The 18,254-nt window shown below is 37.8% G+C and overlaps 1 protein-coding gene and 1 pseudogene across 1 annotated transcript; one reads left to right on the top strand and one right to left on the bottom strand.

The window, feature by feature from the left end:
• Window positions 1–5,344: 5,344 nt before the first annotated feature.
• LOC147853112 (putative E3 ubiquitin-protein ligase BAH1-like 1) lies at window positions 5,345–7,650 on the bottom strand. The gene is made up of 6 exons (XM_087332817.1): window positions 7,440–7,650; window positions 6,810–7,141; window positions 5,993–6,244; window positions 5,747–5,884; window positions 5,593–5,651; window positions 5,345–5,493 (listed from the first exon to the last, which is right to left on the bottom strand). The coding sequence occupies exons 1-6, from the start codon at window positions 7,633–7,635 to the stop codon at window positions 5,388–5,390; spliced, it is 1,083 nt and encodes a 360-aa protein (XP_087188943.1). The 5' UTR covers window positions 7,636–7,650; the 3' UTR covers window positions 5,345–5,387.
• Window positions 7,651–15,070: 7,420 nt separating this feature from the next.
• LOC147853111 (uncharacterized) lies at window positions 15,071–17,332 on the top strand (annotated as a pseudogene).
• The last annotated feature ends 922 nt before the right edge of the window (window positions 17,333–18,254 follow it).

The raw sequence follows: 18,254 nt of genomic DNA, 5'->3' as shown, positions 1-18,254 counted from the left end.
AACTCCCACTACTACCGACTTAAGGCCAAGTGAACCGACACAGACAGTTGTTCATAGACAGCCAGTCAGCACAACCGAATCCGAGCCGGCGGACTCGGAGCAACTGACAAATACAGATGAGTCGGAGTCAGCAAATCTATTGAAGTCAATCGAGGACTACGAGTCAAAATCAACAAACTCCTGACGACCGATCGACACATATGAATCTAACGACCGATCGACACATCGAAAGGTAAGAGAGCACTCAGAAACAAATGGGTCTACAAGGTGAAGACCGGAGAAGTCCACAACACACCCTCATATAAATCCCGCATTGTGGTGAAAGGGTTTCAACAGAAAAAGGGTGTCAACTTGAACGAAATATTCGCACCAGTCGTGAAGATGACATCCATCCGAACTATTCTGAGCATTGTTGCGAGCATGAATTTGGAGATCGAACAGTTCGATGTGAAGACGACATTCTTGCATAGGGAGTTGGATGAAGAAATCTACATGCAGTAGCCTGAAGGCTTTGAGGAGAAAGGGAAAGAGAACTTGGTGTGTCGACTGAGAAAAAGCTTGTATGGGTTGAAACAAGCTCCACGCCATGGTACAAGAAGTTCGAGTCCTTGACGATGGAACACAGGTTCTAGAAAACATAGGCTCATCACTATGTGTTCATGAAAAGGTACGATAAAGGCAACTTCTTAATTCTTTTGTTATATGTGGATGAAATATGTTGATAGTCGGACAAGACACGAAGAAGATAGTGAGCTTGAAGAAAGCACTAGGCAAGACGTTTGCCATGAAAGATCTTGGACTGACAAAGCAGATATTAGGGATGCGCATAGTTCAAGATAGAAGTAAGAAAGTGTTGTGGTTGTCACAAGAGAAATACGTGACGAAGATCCTTGAAAGATTTAGCATGTCAAAGGCGAAGCCAATCAGCTCTGTGTTGCCGACCAATTGCAAGTTGAATGCCAAGCAATGCCCGAGAAGGGAGAAAGAAAAGGCTAAGATGAAGAAAGTATCGTATACCTCAGCCGTCGGCAGTTTAATGTATGCTATGGTATGTACGAGACCAAACATAGCATTCATTGTGGGGGCAGTAAGCCAATACATGAGTAATCCAGGCAGAGAACATTGGGTAGCAGTAAAATGGATAATCAAGTACTTAAAAGTCACCTCAGGTGTGTGCCTTAAGTATGGTATCGGAAAACCTATGCTCGAAGGGTTTACCGACTCAAACATGTCGGGGGATGTAGATTCAAGTCGATCCACTTCAGGATACGTGATGACCTATGCAGGGGGAGCAGTGTCATGGTAGTTACGAATGTAGAAGTCTGTGGCTTTGTCGACCAAAGAGGCAGAGTACATGGCAGTGGTAGAGGCCGGCAAAGAGCTAATCTGGATGAGAAAGTTTCTCAGCGAGTTGGGGATGAAGCAAAGGGAGTTCTTGCTTCATTGTGACAGCCATAACACCATACATCTAGCAAAGAATGCTACGTACCACTCCCGAACCAATCACATACAGAGAAGGTACCACTGGTTGTGGGAGAAATTGGAAGAAGAAGAGCTTACCCTAGTCAAGATCCATACTGACCAAAATGGATCCGACATGTTGAAAATGAACCTACCGATGTACAAATTCAGAGTCTGGCGACAGAGGACAGGACAAACGGACTCCTCACGATAGGAGTGAAGGGGGAGTTTGTTGGGAATATGTCCCTCTAGTGGGAGGAGTCGACTATTCAGCATAGCCAACATTCAAAGACTGGGAGCAACCGATAGTCAAAGAGTCGACTTTGAGAGAGCCAACATGGAGAATCGACTAGGAGAGATGGTCGACAAGAGGTGATCGAGATTGAAGGCACGACCGACTATTTAGGACGACTAGATGGTTGATGACCAGGTTGGCTAGTCGGACCTACCTGATAGTTGACAGATGAGTCAACTGATTAGTAAGACTATTATTATCTAATACTAATAATGGACATTATTGTAAATAGCCAATATTGTGTATTAGTATAAATACACCTAGGGCAAATAGTGTGGGTGTGTTGAACATAATAGTTGTGAGCCTCTGTTGTAGAGATTGACAGAGAAGAGAGAGTGTGTGAGCGAGAAGGCGAGAACGACGCCATAGCCTAGTGAGGTTTGACGCAAGGAGCCCTGTGTGGCTGATAAACTCCGAGTGGAGAGTGTTGTATTCTGATCTCATCTTGTATTCTCTTGTGTATAGTGAAATCTCTATTCTCCCGTGGTTTTCCCCATTTAGGGTTTCCACGTAAAACAATGTATTTGTTGTGTTCTGTCTTTCCTGGATATTGTCAATCACACCATCGACCTTTCTCATGAATCAAAGGGAGCAAATCCTTTCAGCCAACAATAGAGAATGGCGAAAACATACACAATGATCTAACCTCAAGTTCAGCTTGAGGGGGAGTGTTGAGCGGACAACCTCAACCAGATCCTGATCGGTTGAATAAGCCAAAGTTGGATCGGTATCTGTAACTAAGAGCCGGATCGGATTGTAACTGGTAGGCCGTTAGAGGCCTACAACCCTAGCCTAGTTCGTAGGCATATTTTTGGGAGTCTGTTGTCTTATGCTTTGTACGAGCATTAAAGTACTTGTCAGTACTTTAGTTAGTCCTTTTATGGACTTGTATAAATAGTGTTGTAAAGTACAGTTGTATATACAGAGTTTTTGTGTAATTTGAAAAGTGTGTTTTGCTCTGCTCTAACTCTGTCTCTCCCACGTATTGTGTTAAGATTCCATTTAACCTTCATCTCTGTATATTGTTGTTATGTGGTTCAGCCAGTTTTGTGTACGCTTCCACACTTTCACTTGTACAGTATGTTTGTTATCTATGTGATTGATCTTGATCCCATACTGTATTAGTAAATATGTACCATTTTAGTAATCATCTGTAAAAAATTTCATGCATTTGTGTTTTATTTCAGATTGTTAACAATCTCACAAACTCTTATTATCTACAATGTTACACATTAATCTGAAATAGAATATGAAATTGTCACGAATTACGTGATTAATACATTGTAAATATATGTACATGTAGATTAACACAAGATTGGGTCAATATGCCATCTCTTGTCAAAAAGTTTGAGATAATACAATGAACATCTAAATTTATCTTGAAGTATATGTTCTTAATGATGAGTAATTCAATCTTTCATAGTGTGATCGTACAAAAGGAAAATTATGTAGGGAACATTCATAATTGTTATAAGACAAAGGTCTTGTTGACAAGGACATTGAATGCCTATAAAGTGACTCACCCATGAAACGACAAATGATTCCTTTAATAAATGTTTCAATTATGTCATGTTCCATTGCATAGAAAATACCATACGCACACATAGAAATAAGAATAATCACATTGGGACACAAGGGAATAGAATGTTTCTTACAATTGATACATAGAACATTGTTTAATTAGGCCCAACCTTTTCTTTATATATTTATTTATGTAAAGGCAATCATTTTCAAACTTTCCTCAATTCATATGTAGTAAAGGTTTAAGGCACCATGACAACCACTTAATAATTTGGTGGTGGAAGCACTTGAATCATATATGCTTGGTTTCTATCTTTGCATTATAAAGCTACTTTTGTTTCGTGAATGCTTGCAATTCCATTTTTTTTGCCAACTAGACAAGATATAGATTTACATCTCAAAGGGCGTCCAACAATGTCTATCCCTCCAGAGAGTAAAAGTTCTTTAGCACTGGTAAGTAAACACTTCTTCATATGCTAGTTATGTTCTATTGAAAATCAAATATGTCCACCATTGCCAATATAGGAATATACATGTACACAAGCAACACGCACCAATTACTTTTTACATCCTTTTCTACGTTTCCCCTCTTTAAAGTATATTAAAAATTAAGTAATTCGCAATATATGCTTAACCAACCCACCCCTCAACAACCATGTTTTTGGTTGTGGATGTGACCCATTCACCTTTATCTGTTTAAATAGAAGCTACAATTTCTTATTTTAGTAATGGGCATACTTATCCTAGTGTTAGATAAGCTCTTAGATCTTCATCAACACAAGGTCGTGGATTCAAGTCCTTATATTTCCTCACTACACATGGTATGCCATCTCAACAATGAGTTGCTTATCTATGCTATGTATGTGAGCTCATAGTTTCAAATCCTTATTTCCACACATTTCTATTATGCCACTTGGCACATGGATGTCTAGAATGAATAATCTCAAAGTTTCCTATTAGGTAACACAGCTATTGACTTAACTCTAAATACACAAACGTGGTATCTATATATTAAAACAATTCAATACAAAAAACCCTCAATATCCCTACAATTGTGAGAACCTCATAGCAAAGGGACGCTAATAAAGAGAACTATTTCTCATGCTTGAATTGTACTATAGTCACCAAGACACCAATCCTTGAGATGACCATCATTACTACCTTAAGACCAGCGAAGTTCTAGCTCCTGGAGTAAAATTTACTAAAAGGGAAACAAATTCGTCCAATTGATGATGCCCAAAATTGGTATGAATTATTTATTTGAGTATACACAAAAATGATATTGGAGAATGTTATGCGATTGGCTTTGAGCTCTTTTCCCCATCCTTGAGTGGAAGGAAGGTAAAGAAGGTTCCCTTCGGCTTATTTGATTTCTGCCAAAAAGCAAGCAGCGAAGTAATCAATGAATTCTAAGTTGTGTAGGAGAGGCCATCCATTTTACAAATTCCTTCAACAATGGAACAAGTAGAGTTGAAAACTGTTGAATAGCTTGTTCGCCTACATCTTATGATTTTGGCTTTTCACATTTCCATCGATTACCCTTCACTCACTGTAAACATGGTGGAAACTACCTAGAACTAAGTGGCAGCACTGAACAAACAGAGATTGATGATAAGACTGTATATTTGTGACATGGAGAGTTCTGAAGTTACAAAGGAATAATATACAAGCCATCTAAATGCCACTCCACGATTCCTCACAGTTGCAGGATCATGAGGATGGGCATAGCTACTATAAGTCACCTGCTTCACATTGCTGATAATTCACAAACTGAGATAATATATAGCACACTGGTTTTATATTCTTTGCACAGATTATCCAACATGAGCTGGGGATGTGCTCCCCGACATTCTTACACATGTAAGCATTAAGGAAAATAAAGTTAACCATGGCTATGCAAAACATTTTCATGCTAGCAAAGTCCAAGTCTTGTTCGGCATTGTAATCCTTGTACAAATGGAGATAGATTAGACACCCCTCTCGGGTAAATGAGCACATGCAGTCCTTATTTATGCTGACAAATAATGGCCAGCACTGTAAACCAGCTTGCACAAGTGCCATTTCTTCCAAGGAAATGTGCGGTGGACATTTTATAAAGGAATTACGCATACTATATTCCAAGCATTGCACGGCATTGCCCATCCCAATGCTTTTTCGCTTGTTCAAGCCGCTCCACCCTCTCCTTCTGTAATCGTTTTGACCAATAATCTTTGCATCTAGTTTGCAAACGAGAAAAAGAAGTTAAGGTAACAATGGTTTCTAGATAGCTATGGGCCAATTCAATTCTTGTCTAAGTAGTCCATTGATGGTCCTACCTTGAACTTATAAGAGTTCCCAGCTCTGATAAATGAACTGCATCTTCATATACCCTTGCCTACATACAACAGAAGGACAATGACAATATATGACTGCTTGTTAAGGAGAGGATATTAAGTCAAATTTAACATGTTAGCATTATGATGCACATACCTGTCTACAAAGAGGGCATTTTGCATTTCGATCTGCAGCCTTTAAGCCTGCAAATGTTAGAATTGATGCAGCTGAGCAAGCGCAGCTATTACAAAAAATGTGCCCACATCCTAAGGAGACGGGATCAAAAACCATGTCCTGTCAACTTATAAAGCAAAACCTTGAGTTTCTCACCAGCTTGGCAGCACAAATCTTTTACATCAAGAGATACCCAGTTACTTTGGTGGAATTCAAAGTTCCACTTACAAGGCAAATCGAGCATGTAAGATCGATCTCGATATTAACCGAATCCGACAATTTGCAAGAGATGGTGGGTTTAGAGCTCTCGAGATCCTCCAAGCAGCTTGCCGACAAGTCAGTTAAAGTGTTAGTGGGTTGATCGGGTTTGAGGTTCAAATGCAAAGCTATCAATTCAACCAGCCATGGTGACTGAAGAAGTTGAACATGCATTGCTTGCAAGCGGTTTTTGAATGCCCGACCTTTTCTCGATAGGTGCACCTAGCAAAAGAAAGTGATTGTAAGAATTGGTATGAGAACGGATCGCTCTCTTAAATCTAATTACTCTCAGTATTAGTAAAAATAGGAAAACACCCTTCCCCCAATTGTACTAATCAAAAAAATATTTCGGGGCACTTGGACTGTAGATCAAAGCTTCAGTGTTGAACTTTCCGGATTTCTCAGGATAGTTCCTCGATGTTAAAACCTTCACTTCTACTTCTCCTATGCTTCCTTCCTAAATGCATTTCATTTGTAATTACTACTTCGATGGTGCAATTATTGAAAGAAGAATACAATGCAAACATTGCCTTTTCCGTGATTGATGAAAGAAGAAGCACTCACTGGGCACAAACGAAATTTGGACATCTGTACTTTTATAGTTCAATTTCATTTGTACCCAATGCTTGATGCTGCTCATTATCCTATCATTGCTTTATGCCCATTATTCGTCTTATGCACTCACTCAGTGTGGATGTGTAACTTGTACATAGAAAGAAACGAATGAAGAATGCCTTGGTGTGTGTCTGCCATTTAAACACGTTGCAATATCATCATACATACATACCTTGTCATACTTCTTGAGGATCTTGCGGATAGCAACAGCATTCATGTAGACATAGCCAACGAGTTTGTGACCCTCGTGGATCATCATCATGTGTGAGTGTGGATGATGGTGGCGATGGTTTGGGTGATGGGAGAACAGGAGGTGCATGAGGTACTTGTGCAGCAGGCCTAGGCCCCAGCCAGATGCAGGTGAGGGTGAGGGTGAGGGTGAGGGTGAGGCGGATGCGTGAGTAGCCAGGTGGAGTTTCCGCAGCGCTTGCACCCGTGTGTTGAAGCAGCCCATGACAGACGCAACCTCATTCATCAACACGGGGAAAAACGTCTGGTCACACACTGCCCAGAGTAGTCGCTCGCTCGCGCATCCAAGGACCCAAACACAACAAGGGAAGCAATTATAAATATATATATATATATATATATATATATATATCAGCATCAGAATCCAGATATAGAAAAACAAAAAAAATTAAAAAAATTAAAAAAATAATAATACAAGTAAGCTTAATATGTTTCATCATTATCTATCTATGTATGTATTCATCATTTTATGGATGGTGTGGTCTTGTTTTCTTCATCGTTCTTTCTTTACAATATCAGAGTCAGGTAAAAAGAGAGAGGGAGAGAGAGGGACCTGCACAGGAAGGGGGGCATTTGTGAGAGTCTTGAAGATCAGAGAAGGCAGAAGAAGCTGAAGAGGAAGAGGAAGAGGAAGAGGAGGTGCAGAGCTTGAGGAGCTTCTTGAGGCGCTTGAAGTGGACGTAGGAGAGGCCAGGCTGGAGGCTCTGCTGTGTCTGCACATACGCACTGAATTGCTTGTTGAACTTCATCGCTGCTCTGCTCTGCTTGAGAGTTGAGACACAGAAAGAGAGAGAGAGATTAGTACATGCACATATATTTATGTCTACATATATACATACATATACATAATAATGTACATATACATATAATAATGTACACATGCATGCGTGTGTGTGACTGTGTGATGCTATGATATGATATATTCACTAGTGACTAGACAGTAAGTACATGCATGTGTGAGTGTGGAGATCGAGCGCTATTTCTCTCTCTCTCTCTCTCTCGGAATGCAAAGAATCTACAATAATATGTATCCTAAGAGAGAGGTGGTGGTGGGGGGGGGGGGGGGGTTGGATTTTCGTACTACTAGGTCAACATTTAGAATTCCACACAATTATCAACACATTTGGGATACATTACAAGGATTATCAATGTTGGAAGGGCATGTGTCACATTTGAATGAGGATTCTGTATATCTTGATTGGACATTTGTGGGCGGGGAACAACTTAAGTATGGTTTCAACGAATGAGGTTTATCATACAATTATTGGTAAACATATGTGGTTAGGAAAAAGGGTAATTAAGGTATGGTCCTTTCATAGGCCAACAATTTAGTGGAAAAATGTACTCCAAAAGAATTGGTCTTCACATTTGTCATTTAGAGCCAAGGTGTTTATTTGGAGGATTATGGTTGGTGGATTACCATTGGGTGATGCTTTATGCAAAAGAAAAATTGCTAGTGGCTTATGTTTCTTTTGTAGGGTGGAAGTAGAGCACAATCGACATCGATTTATTTCATGTCTCGTTACACAGATGGTTTGGAAATTTATTAATGCAATATGGATGTCCTTGACAGGAGTGATATAATCTCCTCTCAAATGAGTTTTTGCACAAGTGGAATTAGGAGGTCTTTCACCTTCTTTTCAGATTATTTTGGATTATTTGAGATATTATGGGTTTTGGTTTATTTGGCATATGGGAAATTCTTTTATATTTGGGGAACAAAGTGGAGTACACCGTTATGTGCTAAGATTGAAAGGGTTCCTTTTATGGCAACTTTCATTGTTGGAGATGTCAAGCATATTGAATCATGAAGAGAGACAAGTACGTCAGTTAGGTGGGCATCGCATTCATTGTTTGATCTGATAAGAAAGGTATGGGATGTTGAGAGACATATTCATGGTTTGTAATGATATGAATACGTATCTCTCTATGCATATACGTAAAGAGGACTTACAAGTTGTAATAGTGGTTTTTTTTACATGCAATGAATATAATTGTGTGATTTTACCAAAAAAAAGAAGAGCGAGAGCTTTCTTGCGTGTGTCGTAACAAGCGAGCGAGCGAGAGAGAGAGAGAGCTTTCCTTTCTGTGCAAAGGTGTTTCTTTGGCGTGCTATGGTTGGTGGGTTACCTTTGGCTATGGCTTTAAAACGAAGACACATTGATAATGGTACATGTGTGTTTTGTACGACGACTGATGAAGATTCTCAACACAGGTTTATATCTTGCCATGTTACTAAAAGTATATGGACAGTTATATCACAATTGTGGGGGGTCATTGACTAGAAATGTTTTGTCTTCTTTTCAAGGGGTTTTCATTGAAGGTGATAGAGTTTTACCATCCCCAGAGTATAAGTTTGTGTTTGATTATTTGAGGTACTTGGGCATGTCTTATGTTAGGAACTTGCGGAATGGTTTCTTATTTGATGGGCTTTCTGGAGTGTCTCATAGTTGATTTGGCAGTTGTATGGGAACTTTGTCCCCAGATGAGTTACATTTGTGTCGTTTTGTATTGCAACACCTTAGAAGGTTGCCCTTGCCACATCACTACTTTTGAAGTAGTTTTGATAGGAAGGTTTTTTGTATTGTCATGATTGTTTTAATATAAACATACATTTACAGGGAAAAAAAACAAGAGAGAGAGAGAGAGAGAGAGAGAGAGAGAGAAAAGCATTATTATTAATTATTAGCACACCACCAAAAAAACGAAAAAGGGAACTAGGCTTCTTTTATCTTGTGATGCCATGCCATCACTTATTAGAATGAACGGTTTGTACACTCCTCTGGAGTCTGAGTTGCTCTCTCATAACGCTCGTTCAAATGCAATGCATGTTGCATATACATACATACATTTGTCTGACATACATACATACATATGTATATCAATGTAGCTCCTCCTCCTCCTGCCATTCTTCATGATTTACATAATAATAAATAAGCATTGGGTCTTGTTGTCGCCATGTCTTTTGAGTTCTTTTTTTATTAGGAAAAGATAAACATGGATGGGAAGGAAGGAGCACATCATCGAGTTTTACTCTCTCCATGTCGTATGTACATACAACGTAGCACACATAAAACAATACAAAAGGATTCACGATACATGAGATGTGCACTTGATGAGAACATTACTACTAACAATGGCTACAATGCAAAAGCACCAACATATGATTGATTCAATCATTTAGTCATGAACAATGGCCCTCCCTCCCGCTCGTCACTATGACATAAGATTCATAAATGTTGTGAACGAGTGAATCTAGGGTTTGGATGGCCTTTAACTCATTTTGAGAATCCGAAACGATCAAGGCCATCCACTTTATTCTATTTACATACATATAAATATAAAAATAAAACTAAAAAATAAACAAATAAATAATAAGAGATAGAAGACTTTTTGGGGGAAATTCAAAATAAACTCTTTTCAACACACGACGAGCCCTTCTCTATGAGATTAGGAATTTAGGGTTCTCTGTTTGTGCCTCTCTCAACTCTCCCTCCCCCTCTCTCTATGTGGTTTTGTAGTTTTGTTTTGTTTTTTGATGAAAACACACAATTATATTAATAAAAGCATAGATTGACACATGCGTGACGTTCGAGATTAGGAAATGGCCCCAAGAATATTATAAAACCATTCGTTTACATATACATATAATACACACATACATATATACATAAAAGTTTATAACATATTGATATACATATATACATATATACATATATACATATACACGTACCACACATACATATACCTCCATACATATATCCATATACACACATACATCAATAATTAATTAATTCACTAATATAATAATTAATTTACTAATAATTAATTAATTCACTAATACATTAATTAATTTACTAATATGTTACTTAATTCATTAAAAAATATTAATTAATTAATTAATAATCAATTAATACATTAATAATTAATTAATTAATTAGGGCTTCGGCTATACTTAGGGTTTTAGTGAAACCTTGAGTTTGCAGCTAAGAATAGGATGTAGGATTAGCGTGGAGCATGATACATTTAAGCCAAAACCCTAATTTTCCTAACCGAGAACAAGATGTAGAGAGAGGCGAGGGCGTAAGCATCACACAGAGGGAGTAGGGTGAGGCTTCCTCCTTGCTACTCGTTCGCTCGCTTGCAAAAAAAACAACTATTTTTTCAAAAAAAGAAGAAAAAGAATACATTTACATGTATTCATATTTGTATTCGTATGCATTCGTGGGGTAGGCCCCACGAATGCGAATATGTCAATCTGTGAATAAAAGTGTGTGAAAAACACTACTTACAATGGGTGTCAGAATGGAGTATGGTCACCCACTAACTACACTACATGGGTATTGGATTATGTTGAATTGCTAATAGACAAGACGAACACTCCATTGAGGAAAGAATTTCCACTTGCCCCAATGTTGAGCGTACAAGCTCAACCGGATCTAGATTGGTATCCGGAACCAAGAGCTGGATCAGATTGTAACCGGTAGACCGTTAGAGGCCCATGGTCCTAGCCTAGTTCGTATGCATATTTCTTGGAGTTAGTGTTAGTTGCTCATACGAGCATTGAAGTACATGACAATACTTCTGTCAATCCTTTTAAGGACTTGTATAAAAGTTCTCTCTAAGCACATTGTATGTACAGAGTGTTATTATTTTGAATTGAGTTCACTGTTCTCCTGTCTCTGTCTCTCCCGCGTACTCTCTGTGTATGATTGAAGGTTCCATTAAACTTGCACAATATTTTTGTTACTATCTTGTGAAGTCGGTTATGGCTACGAGCTTTCGCAGGTAACTCTTTTCATGGGCAGCCGATAGAAAGCGCTAAGTAGACAAGAAATTCGCTGCTAGTACCACAACCCGTAAGTTGTAGATCCGGCAAGAGCTCAACAACATCTGGCAAAGGGATATGCCAGTTACGGATTATACCACTAAGATAAAGGAGATCTGTGACTCATTAGGTTCCATCAACGTAACGATGGACGAAGACGAGATGGTCCAGATATGCTTTGGTGGTCTAGCGCAGAGATACGGGCCTATCAAGACAACGATTTGCACCGGGGAGAAGCCACTGTTCTTCTTCAACTTTCAATGAATGTTGATGGTCGAAGAAAACCACGCGAATGGGTCGAGGACCACTCAACCGGTTGTACACCAAGGCAGATCGACTTTGTGGGTGTGGAGGACGAAGTGGGTCGGTGTCAAAAACATGACAACAGTCATGTCAAGATGTGAACTCTTCACCTCGTGTATATAGTCAAGTGTTTTGTTCTAACCAACAGATCCAAATACATAGTCATGTTATGCATATCTTAGTAGATTATCTATTCCAAGTTCTAGGAGTTTTTACAAGCTTCTGCATGAAAATGGTTCTATGCATGGAACTACATGTTAGAGACATGAACTAATGTAAGCATTAGATAAGGATAGAATATAGATCTAGATAGAAAGGAGAGAGAGAAAGAAGGGTGCGATCCACCCGACCACCCCCGAGCGAAGGGATCGAGACGGACTCGAGCCTCGATCGGCGTCCCATACCACCACTGTGGCATCGGGTTGTACTTGGTGCTGGCGCACTTGCTACAAGAGTTGACCCAGAGTCTCGACGTAGTCAACCAGATGATCAAATGAGGGTAGCTAGGCCTCTTATTTATAGTGATACCCAAGCCCCCCAGGCAAGTTCACACTTGGCCTAATGGGTTGTCTCAATCCCGAGGATTAAAAGTAATCCTCCCCTTCTTTACACTCTTGTTTAACCCTCACACTTATCCACGTGTATAGAATAGTACCATTGTTGTTAAAAAACGCGTATTTTATAGATAGAGTATGTTTTAGAATACCCACACGTATTCTAAACGTATTCAACCTTTTGGACTTGTCATTTTTTCTAAGGCTAAATTTGTAAATAATTTAAAAATTATTTTTCTAGGGTATTTTTTACTAGAGAAAAAGAAAATAATTGGGGGTTTTTGTAACAATTTCCTACGTTTTGCAGACACTAGGTTTTTCAGTAGGATATGGAAGCTATCTACAGGAAATCCAAACTCTGAAGCTTCCAACAACCTAGGTTTTTACGCAGGTATTATGGTATATGAACTAATATTGCTTCTTGAATCTTGATTATATTATATTATTATACAAAATACAGTAAACTCTAGCTTTCAATTTTAGTGTTAATTAATCTTACACAGTGCACACATAGAGAGCATAAAACAGAGTTTTATTTTTGGCCTAATTTGACCAAAATTTCATAAAATTTGAAAGCAATTTCGATTATAAATAAACTATATACAGTAGATACATTTTTAATCTTTGATGACTATTCATATTGACATGGAATAAACATCAAATTGAGCTTAATCTAGCCCTTTTAATGGCTAGTTATGATTGAATAACCAACCATTAAAAGGCCTCCCGATTTGGAGAAGAAAGAAGAGGGAGATGAGGAATGCCTCATCATTGGAGAATGTCTTTTGTGTGAGATGGAGAGGGGTAGAGTAGAGGGATGGGGTCCGGGGAAGAGCTAAAGCTCAGCTCTCGACAACGGGCGGCCATTATCTCATTCTTTATCTTGTGCTAATTTGACTGGAATTTCATAAAATTTCAAAGAAATTTTAATCATAAATTGACTATATACAATAGATACATTTTCAATCCTTGATGACATTCACATTGACATGGAATAGACATCAAATTGAGCTTAATCTAGGCCTTTTAATGGCTGGTTAATTCAATCATAACCAGCCATTAAAAGGCCTCCTGATTTGGAGAAGAAAGAAGAGGGAGATGAGTCTTGAGAAAAACCTCATCATTGGAGAATGTGTTCAATGTGAGATGGAGAGGCATAGAGCGGAGGGATGGGGAAGAGCTAAAGCTCAGCTCTCGACAACAAGCGGCAATTATCTCATTCTTTATCTTGTGCCTTCCTTTGGCCACGCAAGAAAGAAAGGAAGAGAAGAAGTGAGCATTTACAATACAATACACACACACACACACATATGTATATGTATTGTATTGTATGTATGTGTGTATGTACATGTGTGTGTGCGTGTTTGTATTGTATTGTATACATGTATGATTCATGATGCATACAATTGTGACACTCTTTACATCTATTTCCTAGTCATGATATCTCACTAAATTTTCACTATCACTCTTGAGATTTTGGAACAAGTATTTTGGAATTTATAATAGACTATAGTATAATACAACATGTTACATGTATGCTTTGGTTTTATGTGTGTCTATCCCTTCTTTAATACAACAATGTTGGTGGCAGATAGAGACATTGATAGCTTGTGGTGAATTATCAAAGAATAGTGTCTTCATACAAGAGCATACCGACATCACAGGTAAATGTTCCGTGATTATGTGCTCTTTTATAATTCATTTATAATGAATAATAATTTTTTCCTCTTGATGGGGATGGAATGCCATTTTCTTAGGCAAGTATCTTCCATTCGAATTTGCCATTTGCTTATGCCTATCATTTAAATTTTAAACAATTTCTTCTTGCATTATTACATCACATTATTTCCTTATTCACACATTTAACATTGTGGATTCATGAATTTAGGACAATATAAAAGACAACTTCGAGTCTCTAGAACTTGTCGTCCTCAATCAACCATGACACGCAAGGAATCTCCCTTATGGGATAAATATTGTTTGAACAAACAAGATGGGAAGTCATCTGGGAACTATTATTGGGATTGCAAATTATGTGGTTTTCATGGGTCTGGGACACTAACACGTTTAGTTGCTCACCTTGCTGGAATTAAAGGTGAAGGTATAGACAAGTGTGAGCAAGTAACTCTAGAGGCATATCAAGATGCTATAGCAGTAGCAAAAGAAAGTGAATTGACTCGCAAGAAGCTAAAACGCATTAAAGAAGTAGAAGCCATGGAAAAACAAATTGAGCAAGAAGGCATGGTGGATTCAATGGTTGATTCAATGTTCCAATCACAACCTTCAATGGATAGCATATGTGCCTCATCTAAGAAGGATTCAATAGACCAAATTCCTATTGATATTGAAGATACAGAAGGTTCAAGAAGAAAAAGTCTCACTCAAAGCACAATAAGGAGAGGATCAAGTGCCGCTATGTTGATCAAGAAAGACCATCCAAACACAATGTTGGTTAGATGCATTGTGGAAGGTAATCTATCTTTTAATCTTTTGAAAATGTCATGTTGGAGGAACATGTTGTTAGCTTTCTCTGATATTGGGGAAAAGTATAGTGGTATTAGCTACAATGATTTAAGAGTTAAATATTTAAAGAAAGAGCATTTGAATGTGCAACACAAAGTGGAAAATGTGAAAGCCCTTTGGCCAAAATATGGAGTTACCATACTTTCAGATGGATGGATTGACACTAGCAAGCGAGCACTTGTGAATATTTTGGTCTCATGTTGTTATGGCATAATGTACCTTAAAACTATTGATTGTAGTGGTGTTTCTACAAGGGTTGATGGTCCATGGTTGGCTGAAATGCTATCAACTGCGATAAAGGAAGTAAAAGTAGAAAATGTGGTGCAAATTGTCACAGATAATGCATCTAATTGTGTTAGCATGGGTCACATTCTAGAGACTGAATTCCCAAGCCTTGTATGGACTCCTTGTGCATCACATTGTTTAGATTTATTGCTAGAGGATATTGGGAAGTTGAGTTGGGTTCGTCAAGTGCACAAGAGAGCAAATTGTGTGGTTAGACTATTCTCCAAGAAAAGGAATGCACGAAAAATTTTCAGCAACTATTCATCTCTTGTGCTCCTTAGGCCAAGTGCCACTCGATTTGGCTACATTCTTATTGTCCTTGAGAGGCTGGCATGAGTTTGGAGAGCCCTTGAACAAACGGTGGTTAGTAACTATTGGGAGGATTGGAATGACTCCAAAAAGCCAGATGCGGTCAAGGTGAAGTCCATTGTGCAAGATAACTCTACTTTGCCATCAATTAGGATTGTAATTTCGATTATGCGTCCACTGTTTTTTGTTTTGCGGCTAACTGATCGTGAAGGATCTACAATGGGCTTACTTTATGAGTTCAAGAGGAGGGCTAGAGACAAATTGCAACAAGGCGCGAGAGAGAATACATTAAACAAGGACAGGTAATATGTTTCTATGTACTATGTAGTATGTACATTTGTTGTTTATTGCATCTTTTTCATTTCTTTAAATCATTGATATCAACTACGTTATGCATATTTTGGTAACTGTTTACGAGTTTTGATTCAAATTCAAATGTTAGTGCAGATATAAAGAGGTTTTGGAATGTTTTGATTGTCGTTGGTCGTGGTTCAAAAAACCAATTCATATTGTTGCACATATTTTGCATCCTTTATGAAAGCCCAAAGATCAACCAATAGTTATGAATGAAGAGATGACAGATGGATGGCTTGCATATATTCAAAAGGTATATTCTATAGATGAATGCGAAATCTTGCAAGATCAATTTGACATGTATAGGAATGGTGTGGGCCGATTTAGCAATGAACTATCAAAATCACACATTGCAAAATGTAAACCTGTCTCATGGTGGGAAAGATATGGGGACAATGTGCCCTTACTACAATCATTAGCTTGTAGAGTATTGTCTCAGGTATTATATTTCATTTTTTTATTAATGTTTCAATTTTATTAATCTTCTATATAGTACAATGACATAATATATTGTTTTCTTAAAACTTTGTGTCATAGGATTGCTCTTCTGGAGCTGCTGAAAGAAATTGGAATGCACATGCATTAGCACATACAAAAAGGAGGAACCCTTTGAAGGTGAAACAAGTGGAGAGATTAGTATATGTTAGAGAAAACTTAAGGCTTGTTCGAAGCTTTCAAACTCATGCATGTCTTCCAATGCAGGTCTACATCTTTCTTATTCATGTTTGATATTTGATGTTTAGAAAACCATTTGAATTTTGTAGGTTAATTAACAAGCCTTGTTAATTGGTTGTGGTTTAAATATTGTAAATCATTCTTATGATACCAAAATATTATTTGATTTAGGTAAATCCAGATGAGATAGACATTGACAAGACTCCTGAAATGCCTCCATCAACAACCAATATTGATACTCAATTCGCACAAGCATATTTTGAGGAAGCTGAGGCTATGCATATTGGTCGGGTTACTCGAAGTAGATCTAAGTTTACCGATATGATAGTGGATGAAGGATTGGTGGAATCAAGTTCTAACACTATTAGAAAGGGTCGTGGATATGTTCGTAGTCATGCTTGTGCAAGAGTTGCAAGTACAAGAAGGATAATTACTCGACAAACTACAACCGAGGCTTGCAATGCTGAATTTGGTAATGATGATGGAGATAAAGAGGATGAAGACATTGACAATGCCATAGTTGATTCATCTTCTGATAGTGATTATGTGGACAACTATGATGATACAACAACGGAATCTTCTAATGATGATTTAGAAGAAGAAATATAATCGAAAATTGCATGGAGATATGTATTGTTGGTTTTAACTTTTACATATCTATTCTAATTTTGATTCAAAGTTCAAAGTTCAAACTTCAAAGTTTAAACTTCAAAGTTCAATTTTGGTTCAATTTTGATATGTGTTTTGGTTCAAAGTTCAAACTTCAATTGTGTTCTCGAATCTCAAATCTCTAGTGTCCACTTTCATTTAAAAATATGTAAATCACGTGTATAATGTATTAATGTATTGAAACATAGATAACCGTTTATCCAAATTACAAGTATATAGTATTCAAATTACAAGTACCTTTGCAAATTGGTTTTTAAGTATTTGATGTTTTTAACGTATTCAAAACGTACTCAACGTATTCAAAATGTACTCAACGAACTCAACGAACTCAATGTATTCAACGTATTTTACCTTTAAATACGTATTCTAAGAACTTATAAATTATTTTTAGAATACTTATAAAATACGTAGCATACGTATTGTACGCGTACGGTATGCTACGTATGTTACAACCATGAATAGTACTGTAAATTCTAACCACGGGATATTATATGGTCATGCCCGTAACATACTCCCCTCTTTAAAACATTGCACTCTTGCAATGGAAAGTTAGGGAAGTTAGTTTTGAGAGTATTTTCGCGTTCCCATGTGGCATCTTTTATTGATTTATCCATCCATTTTATTTTAAATTCTCGGATTTCTTTAGTACGTAATTTTTTTGTTTTAACATCAAGAATTCTTTTTGGTACATGTGGTTTAGAAGATAATTCTTCAGAAGTAACCAGAGTTTCAGTTGTAACTGTATTGTCGCAAGAACCTAGAAGTTCTTTTTGACGACTCACATGAAAAACTAGATGAATTTCAACCCAATCGGGAAGAGCAAGACGATAGGCTGATGACCCAATGCGTTTGAGGACTGTAAAAGGTC

Source organism: Azolla caroliniana, unplaced genomic scaffold (assembly GCF_043228905.1).
Source record: "Azolla caroliniana isolate FFs.n. ecotype wild unplaced genomic scaffold, voAzoCaro1.0.p SCAF_17, whole genome shotgun sequence".
NCBI lineage: Eukaryota > Viridiplantae > Streptophyta > Polypodiopsida > Salviniales > Salviniaceae > Azolla > Azolla caroliniana.
This window is presented reverse-complemented; position numbering and strand designations above follow the sequence as displayed.